Source organism: Dysidea avara, chromosome 4 (assembly GCF_963678975.1).
Source record: "Dysidea avara chromosome 4, odDysAvar1.4, whole genome shotgun sequence".
NCBI lineage: Eukaryota > Metazoa > Porifera > Demospongiae > Dictyoceratida > Dysideidae > Dysidea > Dysidea avara.
In genome coordinates, this window is record NC_089275.1 from 7,681,846 (window position 1) to 7,708,120 (window position 26,275).

A 26,275-nucleotide genomic window follows, 5' to 3' on the forward strand; every position below is an offset into this window, starting at 1 on the left:
TCTTGTGATACTACAATTAGACTAGTTGAACTAGCCAATAATAACAACAGTTTTATGTTTTTTTTAGTTTGCTTTGTGGGTAACACCAACTGTGATATTAATATTGGAACAACAGTAAATGATACAACCTATGAAACTTGCTGTGATGATTTGAATGGATTGTCTTTTCAATTTAATGCTGGATCCCCCTGCAGGCCTTGTGGACCATCACGTAAGTCAAAATAAGTGGTTATGAATGCACTGTGCACCACAATAGTAGTCTCACTTAGCCAGACCGCTTTTTTTTCTTTTGTATGGGTGTCAGGAAAAAGGGTCTGGTACACCTACATTAAGAATTCTGTGTAACGTTCCACTGCAGTCAGTGTAAATGTTGATTGCTGCTGATTGGCAAAGCCCTAAACTTCTTAGACCTGTTAAAAAGTGCAGCTTGATCGCTGCATGTCTAAGAAGTTTAGGGCTTTGCCAATCAACAGCAATCAACATTCAGCCTGACTGCAGTGGAACGTTTCACAGAATTTTTAATGTAGGTGTACCAAACCCTTTTTTCCTGATACCCACACAAAAGAAAAGATGCCCACATAAAGGGAAAAGAAAAGCGGTCTGGCTACACGAGACTACCACAGTAGTGGGTTCATGAAAGGTATATTTGCAGTGGAATTTCTGCAAACCCTTACAAAAACCACATTAGAATGCAAACTTGCTCATGAAACAGCATTGAGAAGACTTATCAGATAAATGGTGTAAGCAAAATTTTGGGACATTTTCAAAAATTGTGATTTGTTCAACATCATCATCTTATATTAGTATTTATTACAAGATTAGTTTATAAAATATCCCTGTATCAACCAGAGACATGGGGATCAAGTGAAATAACCTCTCATATTATTAATATTAAGGTGTTTTCACACTTGATGAGAATTAATTGCGGATTAGCTCTAGTTACATTTGTAACCGAAATGATTCGGTTTAAAGGTGTTTCATACTTGCAAAGCTAAACCGCATTGGATGATGACATTCAGTAGATTGTGTGATAACCATTGCATCATTATCACATAATAACAGCATCATTAATACGTGATAAGTGTTAAATGGTGATGGATTACGTGGCAGTTTGTTTAGCATTGTTCCTGCTTTGGAAATATGTAGCCCTTCATAAAAGATATGTGTACGTTTGGCAAAGGAGGCGTGAGCTACTGTTGAAAAGATTTGCACAGTGGAATGGGGAGGTGGAATGAAGAAGACTGATGCAAAGGCAAGTTCATCGATCCTCAGATTGTGTAACCATGAAACTGCATGATTATAGCTAGATAAACTGGATGTTTTGTACATGTGCTTGTATTTGTTATGTACAATGTGTTTACTTGCATTGTTTAATGAAAATTTTGTTTACTGATTTAATGTTTTGGTGTAGGATTTGTTGGCTAAGTTTGTTCACTAGGGGAAAACGTAGTATGTGGGTAAAACCAAGATCACAGGCTTACTGGAATAGTTTTAAAGCAGGCTTATTTGGAGAAGAATGGTGGGTAGCAAACTTAAGAATGACCAGGAGAACCTTCGTAAAGTTATGCACAGAGCTTCAACCTTACTTGGAAAAAACTGCAACTAGATTTCGTTTACCCATACCAGTTGATGAGTATCAATTTGGAGGTTGGCAACCAATGTGGAATATCAGACAATTGCCGCATTGTTTGGCATAGGATCTCTACAGTATGTGAAATAATTCACAAAACATGTAGAGTTGTAACCCAACATTTGCTACCGAAGTATGTGAGGATACCTCCAAAAGAACGCTTAAAGGATGTCATTGATGACTTTGAGAATTTGTGGGGATTGCCCCAAGGGGATTGCCCCAAGGGGATTGCCCCAAGGGGATTTCCCCAAGTAGTTGGAGCCATTGATGGATCTCACATACCCATCTTGAAGCCTATTGAGTGTCCATCTGATTACTATAATCGAAAAGGATTTTACTCAGTTCTGTTAAAAGCTGTGGTGGACTCGCAAGGTCTGTGTGGTATCGTGGGTATATAGATTAGCAATTCTTTAATCAACAAATGTAAATCACGCAAACAACTACAACAGCAAATAGATAAGCTCGAGCAAAACACCACCGTACATCATACAACAACTAGACAATCACACTGACTAAGTTACAATGGCGTCGTATAGTACACTACACATATGTGTTTATACACATGCGCATTACACTACTACATTTCCTCCCCCCTAAAATGTGTCATACAATAACAACTAAAGAAAAGGGATACAGCAACAACAAAAAAAGTGTATGCATTACAGAACAAAAGAAAGTTAGTTACCAGAGTCACGGTATCTGACTGGTAAGCGATGTTCATGTTAGGGGTGTTGACGAGAACTAAGTGAAACAGTGTCACTTGGAGCAAAATCTGTAACAATAGTAGGTGCAGATAATGACTCTTCATCAGATTTATCAGTAACAGTTACACTACTGGAAGTTTCGACAATTTACGAATTTGGTCTTGGTGACGACGTACTTGAACACCATTCTATAATTTGACTAAGTATGAAACTGGACTTGTAGACTTAATAATTTCACCTTTGAGCCACTTGTGACCTCGACCAAAATTACGAGCTAAAACTGGTTGGTTATCTGAAAACAAACGTGACTTAACAGAATTATCATGTGGTTTCTTTTGTGTCAGTTGTTTGCTCTCTATTTGCTCAGCAGTGTTTGGTTTTAACAGATCTAGTCTTGTACGAGGATTTCGACCAAGTAGTAAAGAAGCTGGAGTACTCCCAGTTGTACTGTGTGGAGTGATTCTGTAGGCTAGTAGAACTTTAGCAATTGGAGATCTAATAGAACCTTCAGTAACTTTCTGTAAGCCTTTCTTAACAATCTGAACAGTTCTTTCTGCGAGACCGTTTGTTGAGGGATGATATGGTGCAGATGTAATAATTATGTTTTATGCCATTCATAGTTAGAAAGTGTTGGAAATCCGCACTGACAAAACAACTGCCATTATCAGTGACAATGGTCTCAGGTAAACCAAATTGAACAAAGAGTAGACGTAACAATTCAATTGTAACTGAGGTTAAAGGAAATGTGGCTGGAAATGCTTCTATCCATTTTGAATGAGCGTCAATGACAATTAGAAAATTTTGATCTTGAAATGGTCCAGCATAGTCTAAATGAAGCCTAGCCCATGGTCTAGATGGCCAATTCCATGGGTTAAGAGGGGCTAATGGCGGGTTAGCTTGATTCAGCTGGCATTCATCACATGATCGTACAGTTTCATCAATATCTGTGTCCAGACCAGGCCACCAAACATACATTTGGGCTAAAGATTTCATCTTGGTCATGCCTGGATGGGAAGAATGCAGTTCCTGTAAAATGTTCTGTTGACACTGTGGTGGAATAACCACTGTTGAACCCCACGATAGGCAACCATCAAATACTGATAACTCAGTTTTGCGGGATGAATAAACAGATAGAGAAGTATCACATTTATTTGGCCAACCTTGCATAACGAATAAACTTGAGAAAGCACTGGATCACGTCTAGTGAATTTCTTAATATCAGAAGCAGTAACTGTGGATTCTGTGAGGTGTTCCAATAGTAACACTAGCTCTGGTGCCATTGGTAAGTCAGATGTGGTAGAGGGAAGCGGTAATCTACTCAAGCCATCGGCGTTACCATGTAACTGTGTACAACGAAATACCATCTTGTATTCGTAGGCTGCTAACAACAATGACCAGCGACGAATTCATGCTGAAGTTTGAGGAGATGTTGGTTTGTGTTCATGAAATAATGTTAACAGTGGTTTGTGGTCAGTAATTAAGTCAAAAGAATGACCAAACAAGTAAGAATGGAAATGTTTAACTCCATAAATACAAACAAGACCTTCCTTCTCAATTTGACTGTAATTTTGTTCAGCTTTGGTTAGGGTACGTGAAGCGTACGCAATAGGTTTTTCACAGCCATTTGGGTATTTATGAGCCAAAACGACTCCTATTCCATACGCTGAGGCGTCACAAGCAAGTGTCAATTTGAGTTTAGGATCAAAATGTACCAACAAGGAAGATGTTAAAAGCTTTTTGAAATCTTGAAATGCTTTGTTAACTTCATCTGACCAATACCACTTTGTTGATTTTTGTAGCAATTTGTACAAAGGTGACAAAACAGTAGACATATTCGGCAAAAATTTACTGTAATAAGAAATCAGACCTAAGTAAGTCCTTAACTCATGAATATTCTGGGGACTAGGGGCGTTTTCAACTGCCTTAACTTTCTCAGGAAGTGGGTGAAGGCCATTGGCATCAATCTTGTGCCCAAGGTAAGTGATGGAAGGTACAAGAAACTCATATGTTTCTTTCTTAACTCGTAAACCAGCATTGTCAAGTCTTATGAGGACCTATTCAAGTATTTGTAAATGCTCAGGCTTGTCTGCTCCAGAAATTAAGATGTCGTCTAAATAGACAATTACTTTGGGAATACCCTTTAGTACATTTTCCATAATTCTTTTGAAAAATTCCTGGGGCAAATGAAATACCATAAGGTAGTCTTGTGTAGCGAAACAGGCCTTTATGTGTATTGATTGTAACATAATTGCAGTTTGGACTCAACTGCTAATGGGAGCTGTTGGTAAGCCTGACTAAGATCAATTTGCTGAAAACTTTGCCTCCTGATAGAGTTGAAAAGAAGTCGTCAACCTTAGGAATTGGGTATTCATCAAGTGTTGAAACAGGGTTAAGAGTTTGTTTGAAATCACCCCACACTCTCACTGAAACTTTGTCTGGTTTGAGAACTGTAACAATGGGAGAAGCCCAATCAAAAGTTTGCACCGGCTCTAAAGTTCCTTCACTAACTAAGCGATCTAACTCTTTCTCTAGCTTTTCTCGTAGGAAGTATGGAACAGAACAGGACTTACAATACTTAGGTGGAGCAGAGGGATTCACTAAGATCTTTGCTTCAAACCCTTTTAAGGTACCAAGCCCTTCTCTGAAAACATCTGGGTGTTTCTCAAGCACACTATGTAAGGAATGTGTAGAATGACTGGCATTGTGCAGATGAAAAGTTTCTTGCCAATCCAATGATAACACTTGAAGCCAGTTATGACCCATGAGAGTAGGACTTGACCCTTTTACAATGATCAGTGGTAAGGTGTATGTCTGTGATTTGTAAACAACATTGACTTGTAAAGACCCAACAACAGCAATTGATTCACCAGAATATGAACATAGCCTTATTTGGGGTAGTTGGAAAAGACGGATACGGTCGGACGCGGACCCGGACGCGGACACGGACACAGACATTTTCAAAAAGGACTTTTTACATTTATATAACAGTTATTTTTCATACCTAACGCTGTTTTTACAGCAGTCTTCGCCTCCAGACCCAGGCATCGATCTTTTCATAGCGCTTATCCATTTATAAGCGCACGTGCGAAGGATAGACTAGCACTCTAAAGACCATTATAGTGTTGTATACGTGCTCTAGAAATCTAATTCAGAGTCACAGAGATTAATCTAGCATGTCCCAACTTAATCTCGTAGGCCAGGTCCTTGAAATCCTCAACACTCAGTATAAGCGCCTGCGCCTTATACTAATAGGCGTAAGATTGTGGATTTGGCCTGCTAAGCTAAGTTGCATGGGGCATACAAGCTAATCTCTACAACTATATAACTCTGTATTAGACTTTAGAACATGTGTACAACACCATTATGGTCTTTGGCATGCTGTGGAGTGCTGGTCTAGTCCTTCGCACGTGCGCTTATAAATGGATAAGTGCTATGAAAGGATCGACGCCTGGGTCTTGAAGCGAAGACTGCTGTAAAAACAGCATTAGGTATGAAAAATAACTTACATAAATGTAAAAGCATATACTGCATAAATGTAAAAGTGCTTTTTGAAAATGTCTGTGTCCGCGTCCGACCGTATCCGCCTTTTCCAACTACCCCCTTATTTGGGAAGGACTAGAACTTTGGGTGGGCCAATACTCCTTAAAGGTGGTCTCAGACATAATTGACACAGAGGCACCTGTATCAATTTACATACTGACAGGTACATTGTTAATGTAAACAACAACATTCCAAGGTGTGGTCTTACCAGTGGATGTGTTGATGTTGAACAAAGCTTCTTCATCTACTGGATTTTCATCCACTTCTACTTTTTCTTCAACTGAGTGAATTCCTTTCTTGTCCTTTGAAGTACTCCTTTGTTGAGATTTACTACGACAGACTTTCTGTAAATGACCTACCTTTCCACAATTGCGGCAGACAGTGTCCTTGTATTTGCAAGTGGTAGCATAGTATCCAGGATTTTTACAACAGTGACAACTCTTGGCTTTGGTCTCAATTTGATGAATAGGCTCTCGGTCATCGGCAGCCTGACTGTTCTGTTTGGTATCAGTTAGTTTTCGAACATTGGTAGCTGCTGACTCCATGCCCTGGGCGACTTCCATTGCTTTCTTGAAGTCTAAGTCTTTTTCAGCTAGTAGTCGGCATTGTATGACTGTATCATTTACCCCACATACGATTCGGTCTCGAAGCATTGTCTCCAGTGTATCACCGTAGTTGCAGTTCTTGGCAAATGAACGAAGTTCAGACACATAAGTAGCAATAGATTTGCCTGGTTTACGAAGACGCGTATTGAACTTGAACCTCTCCATGTTTCTGAAGGTAAGGGGCTGAAATGATTCTTGAGAACAGTGACTAAATCATCGAAAGATTTCTCACCAGCCTTCGTGGGAGCTAGTAGACTGGAAAGTAGTTTGTAGGTACTGTCTCCTATCACGGATAACAGAATAGCACGTTTCTTATCTGCGTCTGTAATTACATTCGCCACAAACAGATGATCCAAATGCTCGACGTACATGTTCCAGTCATCCAGTTCTGGCCTGAAAAGATGAATCTTTTCAATCGCAACTGCTACCGCACCTTACAGCGTGTCTGGCTGAGGGTATCCAATATTTTCTCTAAATGATGTAACAATGGCAATAACTCCTGTATGAAGGTGTATCTTATGAATGTGATAAACTATTAGAGTAGTTAGAGGATTCTTCCTGGGGAGTAGACAATGGAACTTTGTTTTGTTGTCAACCATGGCTTTATGGATCCTCCCACCACAGCGAATGATGTAATGTTTATCAATAAATAGTTTAAGCTGATGGATTATTTAATGGGAGGTGACAGTTCTTAGCAGATGATTGAAGAGCAGAGACTTCCTCAGGAAATGAAACTCTTTGAGCACAATGGATCCAGGCTTGAGATATTTCATCAATGTCAGCAGGAAGGAGCTGACCAGCGTGTCTGAGACTTCTATCAGATTGCTTACAGTTACGAACAAAGTGTAGCACATAATTTGACACTCTAGGTAATTTCTGTAGGGTGCTAAAGAGATTGATGTCCATGATTGAGGAAAAATCATGGTGGTGTGAGGAAACACTATCAACCCTTACTGGCTCTTCTGTGGCTTCTTCATCAGTTTGAAGATGTAGTATCTCTGCATGCTCCCATGTGGGCCATTGTGACTTGCATGTCAGACCATTTACCATAGTGGAGAATCACTTAGGGAGACAAAGGAAATCCTTCTAGTAACTAAATCAGCTGGGTTGTTGTGGGTAGGAATATACTCCCAAGTAGCATTGGGCAACAACTCGTGTATCTCATTCACTCGGTTGGCAACAAATGGCTTTAACTTCTTCTTACTGGATAGCCAACACAGTGTTATTTGACTGTCAGATCACATTATGATGTTAAATTGGAAATATCAAGTGAAGATAAAATAAACTTACATAAACATGAGCCAGTGAGAGCTGCCATCAGTTCCAATTGTGCAAGTGTGTGATTTTTCAATGGAACAACCCGTGCCTTAGCCATAACAAAGGATGAATGTGTGCCATCACAGATGTAGGCCACTGCACCATAAGCCTTCCTGCTCACATCTACAAATACATGGAGAGTCAGCTGATCAGTACTAAAGGATTTCAAGTACCAACGTGGGATGTGAAATTTAGGTGTCTGTATCAGGTTAGCTGCAATACAAGAATGCCATTCAGTTGTTAGGGTTGAGTTCAGGGGCTCATTCCAGCAAAGTTTCTGTTGCCACAATCGCTGCATAAATAATTTAGCTGAGATGGTTACTGGGGTTAATGCTCCCAACAGATCAAATTTTTTTGACAAATCTTGTAACACGGTTCACTTTGTTGGTTCAGTTTGTCTCGAGTGATTGGAGTGTTTTGGGTATTAGACTCAGTGTGTCACTTACTGTATTTCAGAACAGACCCAAAACATTGACTGTGATGTTAACATCTGCCACTTGATCTTCTTGTGCCTTTTCCATATGTTGAGGGGTGTTTGAGGCCCAGCTTCATAATTTGAAGTTAGCCTTCGACATCAGTTCTCATGTTTCAGTGTAGTAGTCAATGGTACTGGTTTCGCTGGTGCAGCCTGAAATAACATTGTCAACGTAAAGGCTAACTAGGATACCATTAGTGATTGCTGATGTTTCAGTTGTGAGATGGCATCTTAAGGCAGCGTGTAGCATGAACGATGAACTGGCTGAGCCAAACAGAACAACTCTGAAACTGAAAATTGTGAAATCACTGTCGAGGTTGTCTAATTCTGATAATCAAGGAAGTGAGTGTACCTGTGATCCTCATCTGCTAGTTGTACATGGAGAAAGGCCTTCTCAATTTCTGTAGGCAGTGCAAACTTATGAGTACGGAATCTCAGCAACAAAGTACACATGTCAATCAGAAATGGAGGGCCAATCACAAGGCAGTCGTTCAAACTGGGATGCTTGGAGGAGAGACGGCAGCTGCAGTCATATACTATCCTCAACCATTGTGGTTGTTGATTCCTTCTTGACAGCATGGTGTGGGATAAAATGGAAGTTCTCAGGTACATCTGATTCTTGGACTCTTTCTATGAAACCTCGGCTGAGCTGGTCTGTGATGATGGCACCATATGTCTTTAAAAGTTCTGATGTCTGAGCTAACTTGCATGCAAGAGACTGTGCCCTCTTGTCACATACACCACGGTTTGAGGGCAGTGGAGGGTTGTCAGTCTTCCAAGGAAATCCAACAATGTATGAGCCATCTGAATCTCGACAAACTGAAGAGTCAGTAAAGGCTCTGATATGTTCTGCACTGGTTGCCTTGGATTGTGTAATGAGTGATGTACCCACTTGTTCTATATCCCAAAACCTTGTATTGTCACATTGCACAACTGCCATATGAAATACGTCAATATCCGCACCACTATGTGAAGGGGAAAGAGGACCAGACAGAAGATAGCCAATCTTGGACTCTACACCCATATCATGGATTATCTTATCTTGAACAAGATTTGATCCAATAGAAATCTGCACCAATCACCAAGGTGATCTCAAACTTGTTATCACTTTCAACTGGATGTGCAAGCTGAAGTCCATGAAGGTAAGGGTATTAATTACCAGGGAGAGATATTGCATTTTGAAGAGGTGCCGTAATCTTTGGAAGAACCAGTACTGAAATCGGGACTTCTTCGCTATCATTGGTTAGTATTGTGATTGAAGCTGATTGCAATTCTCTTGGTATGACCTCTCCCCCAAATGCAGATATGCATATTCTCTGGAATTTGCATGTTTCTACCTTCAAGAAGCTGCTGGGTCATAAAGAACCTCTGTGCACCCTCATCAAATAGTATTTGTGCCTTCCACGATTGAGTCCTGAACGTATTTCAGCTATGGTGGTCTTTAAAGGCAGGTTGTATTGCCAGACAGCACTGCAGATTAGTTCCTGGTAACTTGGATGGGACTGAAACTGTTAGAGAAGTAGTTATATCTTCTGGTGAATTCTTCTGGTCAGGTGGAGGAGCAGATTCTTGCTTCATCTCTTTGTGATACTTGTCTGTTGTAGTCTCACATAAGCTAAGTGGTGTTTCCCTCTGCAATGTTTACACCATGCCTTTGATCTGCACTGGGCAATTCTGTGGTGACCCAAACAATTAAAGCACAGATTACCTTTACAAACAATCTCCATTCTTCTTTTTGGGTCAGTGACAGTGTTACAAGCAAATGAGGAATGGTCCATTGAATTACAGTAGGTACAACGTGCCGGCTTTGGTGGTTGAGTCCGTTGTTTAAATTTTCTGGTTCCTGTAAAGAGTGAGGTTGTTGTCATAGTTGACAAGGTATTCTCTAGTGATTCAGATGTACATTCAAGTGATTCCCCTGACTCAAGCACTCTGAGTTCCGTCATAATACTTTCTTGTAAATCAGTGATTGTCCATTCTGGATCAGTGTGAACACAAGCCTGGTTTCTTTGGATTTCTGGTGGAAATTTTCCAAGAATAATGGGGACCAACAGGGTGCCGTAAGAGTTCTCAGATTGTTGTAGTGCTGTCAGTCCTCTTATATGGTTCTCCACAGTGTCATGAAAGAGTCTCAAGCTAGATAGGGTGTTTACTGGCTTGGGAGTGTTCACCAGACGTGCATGTATGCGTTTATTATTTTCTGGGGTTGTCCAAAACACACTTTCAGGAGTGCTACAGCATGGTCATAATGGATTGGTGTGGCAACACCCCAAGCAGTATGCACTTGGCAGATTTGAGCAGTGCGGGGTGCAATAACCACTTATCATGGATTTATTATGTCCATACATACAAAATACACATGACTGTCTAATATTTTCCTAGCTATACGCACCACCCTTCCATTGCACCTGGCTCTATTGCCTACTTTTGCCTAATTCTAATCATGACTTTTTTTTTACAAAGCCATAAAGTACATATGTATGCAACAACACTTAACAAATAAACACACATATAAATATCTACCACACAAATGCCATAAAGTGTACATAACAGTCCGGCATGCAGCAGGGAGTAGTTTGCAAAATAGTCCATAGTTTATTTTAATGCTGTTTTGGATTGTCCTGTACACCTTAAACAGTATTCCACCTGTTATATAGACAGGTGTCTGCATTGGGAATTTTGCCATTGCAACCAAAGTTTAATTAGCTGCATAGCAACCATCCCATACTTACAAAATAGCTCCTTTGGATTTAAGTTTTACCTAATACCTAATAGTTTTACCTTTTACCTAGTTTAACCTAAAATTACTTGATAACCTGACCATTTAATTAACCCTTCGAGGCACGAATTAATTTTCAAATATGGAGGAATGCAGAACTTTGTGTTATAAGGAAAGGAAAACAGTGGCCTTCTGTAAAAGGAATACAGATTATCGTTTGGAATTACCTTAATGGTAATTTCATACACAACAATAATATTATAACAGTTTTGTTCTACACAAAACAGTACTTGTGATACCATGTTTTTCAGGTTTCTTTCGAAAACCAAAACATAAACGTTATCCCCGGTGCATGAACACGTGAATAATTGCACTAGAGAATTGATCCCAAGTTGGAGAACATCTTACCTGAAAAACACACTATGAAGTGAAGAACGGGTGATGTCATCTCCACTGAATGTCCGCTTCGTTATTTCTTTACTGCATACTCATGAGATAGTCACGTGATCTTTTGTATACAAATCGAATTGCCATCATGTGCCGAGTCTAATGGCGTTTAGTTTGATGCGCTACAACAAAGTACCACCGAGATGTGACCAATCAAAGTAGTAGGTGTAGAGTAATGGCAGACGATAATGGAAGAGCTACTTTTTCTTGGCTGTGGTGGGCTGGTTTGCTAGCGAACCCATTCTAACCTGCCATGAATCTAATCCATGTACACCATGTACATTGGTGTACATTAAAATCATGGTCCTATATCATGCCACTACTGAGCTAGACAGCGGACCTGCTAAGGCAAGTCATCCTTGCCTGAGTGGCCTAGCTACGGCTACACTAGCCTGCCAGGTGGAATGGTGAAAACATATATACAATACAAGTAAAAATGAGTAAGTAATATATGTTTGTGCCTTCGTTCAATGGAATTTTTATCCCCAGTTAGTGCATGTCTGTAGGCCTTGTAGTTTTTGCATACATTAATTAATTATGACATACTTTTGACCACATTTTTAGTACTTGGTTGTATAACTAGGACTGCATCACATACAACCAAGTACATACACCAACGCAATAACCTACCAATAGGACATGTACAAACAGTGCCACCAAAGCCACTACTAGCCAGCGGAAATGTTACACATACACAAGCAAGGGATTTAACTGCATGGTATCTTACAATCAGAACACTACAACTTTGAATTAAAATTTGACATACACAAAAGCAATTGTGCCAGTAATATTGGTCGCATTGCCTACTTGCAATTTTAATAGTTACATCGCTTATATTGTAGGTGTGAGATGTCCCTGAAGATGATTCAATCAAGAAGTGAGGCTATTCACAACAATGTGGTGAAGGCCAGCACAATCAGATTATGATTCCAAATCAATATGTAACCAGGTCTGTGAAAACAGGCCATGTGGGCACAAACTACACTCCATCACATAACAGGACATATCTTAGTATTGCAATAAAATATGAATGTGCAGTCTGTAACTTGTGATATAAAGCCAATTAAATGTATAAAAGGGACGGGAAATCGCATGGTCATAGTTTAATGGAATAAAAAGTTATGAGAAGTAAAAGTCTGAAAGAGTAGACAAATTTTGTGTGACCACATGCCCTGTTTTCGCAGGCCCGGTCATATATCATGGCACATTAATTGTGACCGGGCCTGCGAAAACAGGGCATGTGGGCACAAACTACACTCCGTGACTGTACAGGTCATATCTCAGTACTGGAATAGAATATTTGTATTCTATAACTTGCATCATAAAGCCAATTAAATGTGTACTAGGCACTGAAAATTGCATTGCCATAACATAATAGTACAAAACGTTATGAATGATGAAAGTTTGAAAAGGTAGGCAAAAATCATGTGCCCACATGCCCTATTTTTGCAGGCCCAGTCACAATTATAGACCCTATTGCTACCGGTAGCCAAGACCAGTACATCAGTGGTATGGCAATGCAGATGTTTATTTATTTGGGCAAACAGCACATCCAGGAAAACAGACAGAAATGTGACAGATAGCTTCACATTATTGTAGCTAGTAGTATAAGTATATGAAGCAAATAAAGTACATTTACATATAAAATTTACATTATAATTTACAGTTTAATTTAGTACATACACCAATATGACAACTCTCTGTGAAGCTATGCACGACAAGGTGGGGAAGGCTAGATCAAAATAATTAAGATCCCAAGTCAACTCAATATGGATAATAGTGACAGATATAACACAACAGTGGTATCACAGCGTAAGCAACCGATTATTGATCATATCTGGTACCTTAACTTCTAACTCGGTGAAGGAAGGTCCTACAAACTTCCAAATTTCACCATCCGCTCTGGCTGTCTCTCAGCTACAGTATAAAGTAGGTGTGGTCCAATTTTCATAGACCAAGTCATTTTACTGCTGTGCACGTTAGACTGAGACCATGTAAAGAACATATCCCATCCAAAAACAGCTTATAGCTGTAAAAAAAGTGCACGTCCAAGTAAAGCAGAGTTAACTGCGACAAAAAGTAATGATATCATAATGCGGCCATGTGCGAGGTGTGCAAGTTGTAAAATTAATATTAGCTAATCAGATAATACAATGTTATTGTTAAAGTGTTAATGAGAACTATGTGATGCTGCTATTTTTAAGTGTGTGAGCATCTTCATAAATGCCACACAAATTTAATTCTCAATAAAGCAATGTGTATAGATTCTCTGATAGCAATAAATAGTTTGAGTTTGGCCACCTTTCCTTTGTTCGTAGCATTGCCGTATACAGGAAAGACGGCCAAACTCAAACTATTTATTGCTATCAGAGAATCTATACACATTGCTTTATTGAGAATTAAATTTGTGTGGCATTTATGAAGATGCTCACACACTTAAAAATAGCAGCATCACATAGTTCTCATTAACACTTTAACAATAACATTGTATTATCTGATTAGCTAATATTAATTTTACAACTTGCACACCTCGCACATGGCCGCATTATGATATCATTACTTTTTGTCGCAGTTAACTCTGCTTTACTTGGACGCGCACTTTTTTTACAGCTATAAGCTGTTTTTGGATGGGATTTCAATACTTTTTGTTAGAATAAGCAATTCACTGTTGATAACAGTAAGTGAGTTTCCATGGTTTTGACAGAAACCCCAGATCACAATGACAGAATATTAAAATATAACTGTAATTTTAGTGGCCAGGGCCGCCCACATGGGGGGGGGGGGGGGGGGGTAACTGGGGTATTTTTCCCCCTGCCCCAGCCCGAAAGGGGCCCCTTGAATACCTGTTTAAAGAAAGATCGATATACTCTAATAGAGCAGTCAGGATCTAGACTCTTCCTTGCCCCTGGGCCCCTCTTTAACTCTTTTCCCTGGGCTCTCTAATTTCTCTGGACGGCCCTGTTAGTGGCATGCAACTGCAGTCAACTACCACCCATTTTAACTAGTAAACCCTTAATAACACTTTGCCTTTCATCTTGTACTGCATTAAAACGATCAAGATACTCTATTAGAGCAGTCACAAAACAGCTGTAACACAGCAATCAATATTTAGCATAGTTACAACTTCTGCTTAGCATCGGATTCTATAGTTTAAATTACTAGCTACTTACAGACTTTACAATATAAAAATATGGCACTTGTAGAAATGTGACTGTTCTATTAGAGTATCTCGATCTACTTCAAGCATTGACTGATTCAAGTGAAGAAGCTACGCCCCTGCCAAGAGATCTTGTGAAATGAAATGAGAATAGTAAAGAAAAAGCAAGTATGTACAGAGACAATAGAAGGGCGCGTAATTATGTCCTGTTGTAAATAAACGCCTTTAAAATTTTTATTACTACTAAATAAGCGCACAAGAATAGGCTTGTGAGGCTGTTGTCTCCAAGGTTGTCTCATTACTTGTCTTTTCGTGTTGAAGGGATTTAGTCACAATTGGTGAGTTTAACTATACATGTATTTGTGTTGTAAAACTTAATTGTAAAAAGGCGATTAGTACATATCATGATAAACATGTATTTGTCACAGTAGAGTCTCTCACAATTATTACGAGACATTGGACCAGGGTAAAAAAATTTACTGCTATATTTAGAGGTTGTAGCATTTGTATATCTTAGTATCTTAATAAATAATCCTCCATGATCACTAATCACTAATAGTACAGTGAAAACTGGTCATTATTCAGGTCGTAGGGACAAAAAATTTCTGACCTAGCTTTTTAAAGAGGTGGCTGCATTTTGCGGCCTTAAAAAAGGTAAGAAGCATGCTGTTCTAACTGGCTATAGAGATGGATTTAGTGTGTGACAGCGTATGAGACAGTGAGTGCTGGCAGCAAGGGGGCAGCCAATCTGTTAGAGCACCAAAGGCACTGCTTAAGACTTAGGCAGTTGGCTGTCAGCCCAAAGTGTAAAAGTTTCACTATTGGTCCTTATAAGCTCCTGATGAAGAAAGTGATGAAGTCATTATCCATAGGATATATTTTTCAGAGTATCCATTTCAGTTCTACAATACAGTAGCCAAGCATAAGATGAACATAGCACAGCATTCTGGTGGTTTAGTGGTGACCACAACACTGCCTGAGGTAAACTGTGGTGAGATTTGAGACTACCGGAAGCCCTGGAATGCCTTCAACACATAAAATACCAAATATCTAATGCCTGGCTTTCATCCACAGTGGACCTGTCTTGGTGGCCACTTGTACAGAAGGAAAACAGCTGCCACACAGTCTTTCGAGCGAACAGCTAGTTTCCACACCTCTTAATTATCAATTTGTAAAATCTTGAGCAAAATTGTATGTGCGAGCAAGTGTGATGTTGTGCATTGGCAGTGCCGTGTATATGGTTGCTGCCTAGCATTGACACATCACGAGTATTAAAGTCACAATGTGTTACTGTATCATCTATCTAAATACAATCTCTGAATGTGTCATTTAGTGTAGAGAGCAATCTTCCACAAGAAGTGACCTGCAGGTTTCAGTGTATATTGTTAACCATTAATATTGTTCACCATTGTGATTGTGAACTGTATGTACAGTGAAACTTCACTTAGTGGCCACCTCTTTAATAAGACCACCTCATTATATTGGCCACCTCTAGTAGATCCCAAATATAGCTAAGCAGTACTTTATGACCTCATTAATAAGGCCACCTTGTTATTCAGGCCAAATTTTTTGGTTCCACAGCTGGCCATATTAATGAGGCTTCATTGTACTTATGTGAATTTTTATTTTTCGTAACTTTTCTTCAGGTTTACTGATGGGCACTATGAAGCATTGTTGACTGGTCCGTACATAATTTGGTGACTTGAATTGCTAAAACAGTACGTAGCATGTCTTGTATGTACATGTAATGTGTTGTAATGTGTCCACACATCCACACATCTTAGAAATAAATATAATTGTATTCTCTATACTCAGTTCCATTGTGCCACTGGGTCATAAGTGGGTTGAGTATGGATCATCCAGGACATTTGAGTCACATTTTGTCCTGGCCAAGTGGATCTCATCCACTGACAGAATATACAGGATCACATCACGTGTATAAATTACGGTGGAACTTGTTTATTGCCACCTTCACTCAGTAAACAGGTAACAGTGTATAAATTCTCAATTGGAATTGGCTTTTCAAGAGAGGTTGTCTTTCTATACTGGTGGCCATTAAGACAGGTTGTACTGATAGAGTGTACATACTAGAGATGCAACAATATCCTCCACTTAGTGTCGTTTGATAGTGATGCAATGGAGACTATGTATTGTTGCATTTAAATACTATACTATTATATTGCAACTCTAGCACATATTTATAACAGGGATGTCTGTTAACTGTTTAGACATACTGGAGCAACACCCACTCATCTGGATTCTACAAATGGAGTCATATCAACTTGTCATCATACTTACTTGTTAGCTACTCCCATTGTGTTTGGATGATTATACATGCCGTCATGTGAGACTTGCTACCATGGCGGGCCACTGGAAAACATTTTCGTAGCAGTTATATTACAGTCATTATTGTACAATTCTTACATTATTGTTGTGAAAAGTGTTTGGTATTCATGTGTCCTCTGTATGTTGTAATTACATGTGTAATTTTTGTGTGGGGGTGCTGTAAAATGCAATAATGCATGGTGACAATTGGCTAGCTACATGTGCTAATTACTCGCAGCTTGTGTCAACAACTGGTAACCACAGTTGTACTCTGTGTCATTCTTTAAGCCGCGCCCTTAGAGGACAAATTACGTCATGGTGGGGGCGACTAAATTCAAATTTAAAAACGAACGATGGTATGTAGCACCATAGATTATATCTGTGGACTATAATCTATGGCAGCACACTTCTTTGTGGCTATATGCACTGATTAACTACATAGAGCGCCAGTTCATCAATACCCAGTGACCGCAGTTGTGCTTTGCGTCATTCTTTAAATTCCGAGTAAAATTCTTAGAGAGCAAATTACGTGGGGGCGACTAAATTCAAATTTCAAACTAGCCATTCTCGAAAACAAATGTTTCAATCTGAACGAAACTTTTAGAACAGTTTAAAGATACATTGCCCTACATGCCAAGCGAGTATTGCGGAAAACAACAATCTGGGATTTGTATTTGGCCTCTAGGTCGACTGAGGACGACTGAAACTTCGTTTGGTGCTGAAGTTAAGACTGTAGGGTAATCATGTATGGTGAAATCGATGATGTGAATCTTGAGGCGATTGAGTGAATACTGAAGCGATAGCAGGGCAATCAATGTTTGGAATGCACAAAGGAACGCAAGGCATACACATGCGGTTGAGTCTAACCGCATGCGATTAAAAAAAATAATAATAATAATAATAATAAAAAAAAATGAAACTTCCCCTTTGATGTCGGCAATCTCGATCACGAAACAATCGGCATGGATTTGCTTCACTGCTTGTGTGGTAGTTACTAGTGACACGATGAGTTCAACCCTAGAGTTTCAGAGGGATAGCGTAAGTGGCGGGTGAGTTACAGGAAGGCCGAATTTGACAACGTTCGTTCCTGTAAAATCCTCACGTAGTGGTCGCGTCATTTATTGTCTGCGGCGCGCGTTTCTGCTTTACTGGCCGCGCGACTCACTACCGTGAGTCTTGATTATCAACCACCGGTACATATTATTGACCACATGTACATTTTCCAAATATGAATTATCGACCAGTTGCTAATATCACTGTGCCTGAAACCTCTGACTGGGCCTGCAAAAACAGGGCATGTGGGCACAAACCACATCCTGTCACTCTACGGATCATATATCTCAGTATTGAAACAGAACAATTACATTCCGTAACTTGCATAATAAAGCCAATTAAATACTTACTATGAGCAGAAAATTGCATTGCCATAGCATAATGGTACAAAAAATTGTCAGTAATAATAGTTTGAAAATGGAAGCAAAATCATGTGCCCACATGCCTTATTTTTGTAGGCTCAGTCACATATTGCATCATCCGTGGATGGAAGCCCTACTAGCTGTTCATGAAGAACCTTCACTGCATGCATGGTACAGAAGGACAAAAGGCAAGACTGTAGCGCATGTTTCAAAAGTTTCTTCTTAAATGTATTTGAAACAGTTTTGTGAAAAAAGTAGAGCTGTAGCTGTACCCAGTTTTTCTGCTATGCTTGACTGAACACATCAGGACAGTAGCTAACACTCAAGCAACTAATAACTTTAAGGTATATTTGGCAGTGGATACTGAATCAAAATTTATTTTCATTAAGTCTAAGTCCTTGAAATTAGGTTAGGTAATCCTAAGGCTGCAGCACATGTTGCTGTCAGACCTTCAGTGCTGGTCACTGTAAAGTGCTAATAATAATAATAATAGAGTAGCTCACCTAATATCGGACGGGCTCCAATATCGGACGCCATTTCTCCTAAACTACAATGAACATTCAAACATTCTGCACATCTCCACGTAGGCCAATGTTTCATCAACTTGTGTACCAAGTTTCAGATCTCTCGGGTTCTTGGTCTCGGTACAGCAGTCTTTTGAAGACAAGTCCGAATTATACGTAAAATCGGAAAAAACGCTCAATTCAAGGACAGCCATTGTTTGCAGATCACACTTGCATTAAATCAAAAATTGCATACCTTCAGATTGTAGGGCTACTCATTTACTTTCTAAATATGTATGGTTTATTTCATTTAAAGTATTGTACTGATGAGTTATAGACCAAAGAAAAGAGGCTGTCACTGGAGCAATAATCGCCCTAACTCAAAATTGTAGTCAATGCTTTGAAAATATTTTAAAGTGGATAATTGCATACAATTAATCATTTACAAGTTGTCAAGCAACTTTTCCAATAAATTCACTGTCCTCCAGACTTAAAGTATTACAGGAATACCAAAACCCTCTAATAGAGCAGTCAAATACCCTAATATAACAGTTACCAATTTTTTGCAAAAAGGTGGTGTAAATCAATTCTACATAATGCTGATATGCTTAAAATGTGGTTCTACATACTTTTTGTTTTAGAGTTTTAGGCTTTCAGCTGAAATGATTGACTTTTTATGTTGGAGTGTTTGACAGCCATATTAAAGATTTTGCTATTTCTGCAGTCAAATCTGCAGTATTTTATGTCTTTATAGTGTTGGATTTGCAGAAACTAGTGTTTAACAACTTTCAGTACACAATTGAAAGCAATCATCCACCTTGTATGCATTTTCAAACCATTTTTTCTGATTTTGAGCAAAAATAGCTAGGGCGATTATTGCTCCAGTGACAGCCTCTTTTCTTTGGTCTATAACTCATCAGTACAATACTTTAAATGAAATAAACCATACATATTTAGAAAGTAAATGAGTAGCCCTACAATCTGAAGCAGTGGCGGAGGAAGTAGTTGATATGAGGGGGGGCTGGGCTGACCCAGACTTATTTCTATAGTTTGGTAAGGTGAGACCAAAAAAAAAAAAAAAAAAAAAAAAAGGTCGCAACCAACTGACAAGAGCTTTCCACCTCACCAGCTACCGTTTCTAGCTGATGAACTACATAAAAATCCTTTCATAGCTCGCTACACACTGACTACTTTATTAGAGTGACTGCTCTATTAGAGTATCTCGATCTTTATCACGGTTTTCAGCCCCACTCCAAGAAAGATAATTTCGGTGTGATATCATTCTGAGGGGGGGCTAAGCCCCCCCTCAGCAGACCAAGGGGGGGCTTTAGCCCCCTAGTCCCCCCCTTTCCGCCGCCTATGATCTGAAGGTATGCAACTTTTGATTTAATGCAAGTGTGATCTGCAAACAATGGCTGTCCTTGAATTGAGCGTTTTTTCCGATTTTACGTATAATTCGGACTGGTCTTCAAAAGGTTGCTGTACCGAGACCAAGAACCCGAGAGATCTGAAACTTGGTACACAAGTTTATGAAGCATTGGCCTACCTGGAGATATGCAGAATGTTTGAATATTCATTGTAGTTTAGGAGAAATAGCGTCCGATATTGGAGCCAGTCCGATATTAGGTGAGCTCCTCTAATAATGTTAATTACATAACCAAGTAATAATAATAATAATAAGTGACGTAATAATTATACAACCAAGTAGTAAAGATAATACGAAACGCGGTTAAAATTACATCATAAATAAATAATTAATAATAAATAATGTTCTCGAGAACTACGAGGTCTAGAGACATGAACTAACCGGGGATAAATTCACCTGTGAATGAAGGCACAAACGTATAATCATCGCTCCTGTTCGTGCTGATGACTTGACCATACGTGTAATTCTATATAACGCCCAGTACCACACCCTTGCTTGATTATTTACTGATTGCGTGAAGGAGAAGATTAGCGATGTCCGTGCAGGAGAGCCAGACGCCACTTTATATGTAAAAGATTACAAGTAAGTTTTTATGTTTGTAACATCTCAAGTCTCCATGCCAGCTGCCAGTGGATTCATTCACGTAAATAAACAATGTAAGAATACATTAAAACATATGCCACGCTCTTTACAATACAGTTACATATAAAATACAAGTAAACAATTTTGTCTTGTGCAGCTGGCATGGTGAATTTCCTTTGTGTTGGTGTCAGGCAATTCAATACGTGCTTGATCTTTTTTGCCTTCACCTGGCGTAGCTACTAGGCTCTGGCTGCTGTCTTCCTTTATCTGGTTCATCTGGCTTGCATACTCCTACAGTATTGTGTAGCTATCTCCTGCAAGTTGTGTATGCATAATTATAGTGTGTCACCCATCACTGTGCCATTGCTACACCACTGATGAACCCTATGTAGCTCTAGTTGATGATATTAGAGCTGAAACAGATATCCGTATGATCCGGATATCCGGATAATAATTTACTATCCGGATAGTACTTTGAAGCCTAGCGGATAGTAATAACTTAAAGCCATTTATCTGTCCAACTTCTCATCACTAGCTGAATCAATTTTCATCATGGAGAGTTAGCTAAGCTAGATTATGCGAAGTTAACAGCAGCCTGGTAAATTAATCAGCTTGCTCGCGACCACGCCCATCGCTAAATTACGAAGCGAGGCTGTGAATGTTGCTGAAGAAGTTGTAACAGAATAGTTATTGCCTTATAAAGAGTTCTTTACGACTAGTTGTACCTGGAAAAGGTCTTGTAGCAACTGCTACATCTTGTATTCATGTTTTCTCCAACTGCCAATCTTGTTACAGACGGTGCAAAGTAACAGTGTAACATTACCACAAACCTTTTGCTATCATGTTAATGTTTGTTTGCTTCTAGTACTAGTAAAACAAGGATGCTTACAATAAACTATAAAATGTTTCTATAGCAAGTGATGATGTCACTATCCGTAGTATATCCGGATAGGTTTTGTTCAGGATATCCGGATAGTAAAAGTTGCTATTCGTTTCAGCCCTAGTTGATATGCTGTGCTGTATATTGGCTAATAATTTTTATCTGGTGATGTTGCCTATAATATATTGCTGCATACAATACTGCAATAATGTATAGTTCTCTCCTGTATGTTTTGTATACATATACTTTGTACACATCACTGTGCCATTACCACGCCAATGATGTACTGGCACTTAGCTACTGGTGGCCTTTAGTTACATGTCACTATTGTGTTATATCTGTCACTACTGTGACATATTGAGATGATTTGGGGATCGTGCCTTCACCACCTAATAGTCTCACCTGGGGGCTGTCACATTGGTGTATGTACTTGGTTGTATGTGACGCGGTCCTAGTAATAATAATAATAATAATTACGCCATACGGACTATTGAACCAACAGTAAACTTAGACAAAAAGGATACTAAAATGAAAAAACCCACAAAACTCATCCAGAGATTGAACCCTGGACTACCGGTGGGTTAGGCAAGTGTGCTAACCACTGTGCTGCCACTGTACTGCTAGCTACCCACCTCCCCTACTTTTCAATCTTATAAATGTGACTCAAGTAGTAGGCTAAGCTGTATATAGTAAGAAGAACCTAACTTAAAGGTGAAGAAGAAACCAAAGGTGAATCAAACCCTAATGCTAATACTACTTGTCACGTGCCCTAAAGTTGAATACTCGGAGTAATTACTAGACGTGTGCTCTAAAATTGAATGCTTGGGGCATACTAATCCTAACTACGTGCTTGATACTCGTATAGATGGATGACTGTCAGTTCTTTTGTGTTATCCACAAAAATAAAAACCTTTCGATTCAGTAACCATTTCCTAACTTTAAAATGCCAGTCTCAATAATGTAAACATAGCAAGACTTTATAGATACAGGATACATATGATTACAATATAGCTATTCATGCGTTATTACATCAGCAATGGTGCATACAAATCAGTTCAAATGTTACACAATATTACATTATAATGGTTCTACTAGCTGTGCCTGAATGTTATGTTATTGTTTATACTAGCTATTAGAATAGATACATCCCATTTGTAGCAACTTTGATACATATGCTTAATCTGTGCAGAATGTCATACAACAATGATTGACTGTGCTGATGTTGATGGACAAAATATAAATGCTGGTCTTGATACCATGACTGGTTGCTGTAATAATGGAGGATTATCCTACAGAGATCCAAATGATGGAAAATGTTTCAATTGTCCAAGTAAGCAATTAATGTTATCCGGTCACATAATTATAATTATTATGTTGCTTATTATTCAAAATGATTAGCACTTACTGTACTGTAGTAACATTTATAATATAGTTTGTTCTTTCTAGATTAAAGTGCTACAGTTATGTTGACCCCCCGCTAGTAGAAAAATCCTCTATATATATATACCACTTTCACACCTCAGATCAAAGGAAAGCCAGTGTACATATATCACATATTGCACTGGTTCAAAATGTTAATGAGATGTATGCAGTGGTGCGTATATCTCGTTACACACTGCCTTAACGAGATATGCACACTGTACCAGTACGCATGTCTCTTTAAAGCAGTGCGTATATCTCATTAACTTGAGACATTACATACCTAATAGGAGTACACACTATACCCAGAAATCATTAGATTTCTTTGATGTTATACTGTTATCTCTCTTCTCTTATATAGGGAATCAAACAAGCTGTGATTGTGGGATTGAATTTTGCTAAACAAGCTGTGATTGTGGGATTCAATTTTAATGCATCAACAGTAGTTTGTGTTTTTACTGTAAATGTGACCGGATTTGCGAAAAGGTACCTTTTCCACACATTTTACATACCAGCAAACAAATGTCATAGCTGTTGACTTCTTGTACTGAGTAAGTTGCTTTGTACATCAAAATGTAGCCAGATACTGTAGCTATACACTCACGGAAATTTCAGGCAATGTTATGTTATGATTAAAAAGTTATGAAGTTGTAGTAAAGTTTTAAAAAATGGGTCAAATTTTGTGTGTGGAAAAGGTAACTTTTCACAAATCCGGTCACAAATGTAATAATTAAAGTAACATAATTAACACTAGCCTCTTAAAATTACTACATTAGCAAAAGTAAAATCAAAACTACTGTTTGATGTATTAAAATTGAATCCCACAATCACAGCTTACTTGGTTCCCTATATAAGAGAAAGGTATAGCAATGAAAGATTGCTCACAAAGATTCTAAACTCTCATTGTATAAAATGCTAGACCACAAACTTTAAAGCATTTTGTCTTTACAATTTATTCTGTATAATTAGGTCAAATTGCCATATGTCCATATATGCCTCCAGTTGAGTTGTACTGTGGTTGTTGGACAGGAAAGCCCAAATCTTTATGATTTCTACTATGTACAGTATTACTATTGATACTAGATTAACAAACAATAATTTACATTCAGACCTTTAATTTAATCATTGACTTATGTTCTACATTCAGTCTTGATTAAAGTTTTTTTATAAATGTAGAACACAGTCAATGAAACTTGTTTGACTAAATGAAACCCTGTCACAGAGCATACACTGTGCTAAAATTCAGCAACCCAATAAAACATTTCGCATGCATAAAAACATGCACAGTGTAACAACGAGATAAGCACTCATTTTATTCATTTAGTATGTTATGATGAACAACTCTGTGTTGAACCGAGAAGTAGTATACCTATGAAATCTACATGCTGCAATGCTAATGCACAAAAGTCATGGAGAGAAGGATATGATCTTGATGGCATTATACCAGATTGTTGCGACTGTGGCAGTAAGTGTATACACACATGATATATAGCTAGACTTTGGTTCTATGAATTTTAGTAATCTGAAGACCCTGTGTAGTTGCACCAGAGTGAAAGTGTGACTTATTCTGTTGTTGTACCATTACAGCTGCTGTGACCCAAGAAATGTACTTAATGCATTAATTTGTAGAAATAGGCCAAACTGGCTGATACATAATTGTTTCAACCCTAGCAAGTTTACAGATATTGAAGTGCTTTAAATGCTTCAAATAGTCAGTATTTTCACCGCTAAAAATTCATGCAAGGTATATTAAACAGCTGAGTATACTCAATATCTGTCATGTATTTTTTATGTAGCCATAATTGAAAATGACCCACACTTCTTCGTACCACTCAGTAATGGTGATTACATGTGCTTTAGTGTACAAGGAATACCTGACTTTGCCTTCAACTTGATCTTTGATAAGTACATCCAACTCAATGCTCAGTTTGTGTTACCTGCTGATGATGAGAGCCAGACTATTGCCAATGTTTCTACCTTCCTGGGAGATCTTGGATTGGTGGTGAAGAATCCTAAAACTGGCAATACTACTGTTATTAAAATATCAGCTAAAGATCACAGTGTCATGGTTGATAATAGTCTCACTGTTGTCAAGGATAAACCAGTAAGGGTGAAGATGTTTGATGATGTTGAGGTCCATATTGATGGTGAAATGCAACGTAAACTAAAAGATGAATCTGCTTGGTTGAGTGTTGAAACTGAGATGGGGTTTAGTTTCCAAACAAGGTTTTATAAAAAGCATTTAGATCTGTTTTTGACCAAGACTAGTGGTCTCACTAAAGATGCACACGGATTAGTTGGTAAGTGGATATCAGCTAATTTTATTGTTAATGACTACATTTCACTCAATACAGGATAGTTTCTAACTAGTGATGTGGAAATTGACACCAAATACAATTTGATGAAATTTCCTAATCGTACTCCAATATCAGTGAAGAAAGGTCCAGCCTGGCCTCACATGGGAATCAGTGATGAATGCTGGTATGGAACTTCCACTGATAATCAAGCCACTGGGGTCATAGAAGGCAACTATGCTGATTACATTGTGCAGTATCTCATTTGAACTGCACAATTCTAACATTTTGGAACAAATTACTGTATCAATTAGGCCATTGTACATTTTCGCATTGCATACACTAGTCTAGTTGTAGTACATAATTATCCTTTAGATGTTGACACTGCTGTTTGTAAAAAAAATTAAGATCCATCATGGTATACAGTGTCATGCTGAATCTAAGCTTTTGGTCATAGACTGTTACTATACTTGAAGCATCCAATTACACTAGATCATTTTTGTTGGAAATGAAACTACAGTAATGGTGTACTATGCTGCTTCCCTCTCAGATCCTGGTGATCATACAACAGCTCCCTGACCATGGTGTGTTCTTTGGGATGATCTATCCGTAATAGTGTAATTATCTTTATTTGGCTGCTACATAGCACAGATTGCACACAGTGCACTATGAATATTTGGACATACACTTCAGTAGGTGAAGTCTGGTAGCAAATTTATACTGAAGTATTCAGGATATGATGCAATCTTTGAATTCAGTGTGTTTTGACCAGGCAATACAGGAAAAGGGGTGGATACTCTTGTCAATGTTTATTCTAGGGCTGTTAGGGGGGACTCC

General features: G+C 38.6%; 1 protein-coding gene and 1 long non-coding RNA gene across 2 annotated transcripts; both read left to right on the plus strand.

The window, feature by feature from the left end:
- On the plus strand, positions 1 to 25,846 carry LOC136253471 (uncharacterized). The gene is made up of 5 exons (XM_066046148.1): positions 1 to 211; positions 22,915 to 23,055; positions 24,469 to 24,609; positions 24,941 to 25,444; positions 25,499 to 25,846. The coding sequence occupies exons 1-5, from the start codon at positions 55 to 57 to the stop codon at positions 25,501 to 25,503; spliced, it is 948 nt and encodes a 315-aa protein (XP_065902220.1). The 5' UTR covers positions 1 to 54; the 3' UTR covers positions 25,504 to 25,846.
- LOC136254329 (uncharacterized) lies at positions 14,239 to 17,756 on the plus strand. Its single transcript, XR_010700433.1, has 3 exons — positions 14,239 to 14,932; positions 16,241 to 16,312; positions 16,823 to 17,756. It is a non-coding gene; the product is annotated as an uncharacterized lncRNA (long non-coding RNA).
- Positions 25,847 to 26,275: the final 429 nt, after the last annotated feature.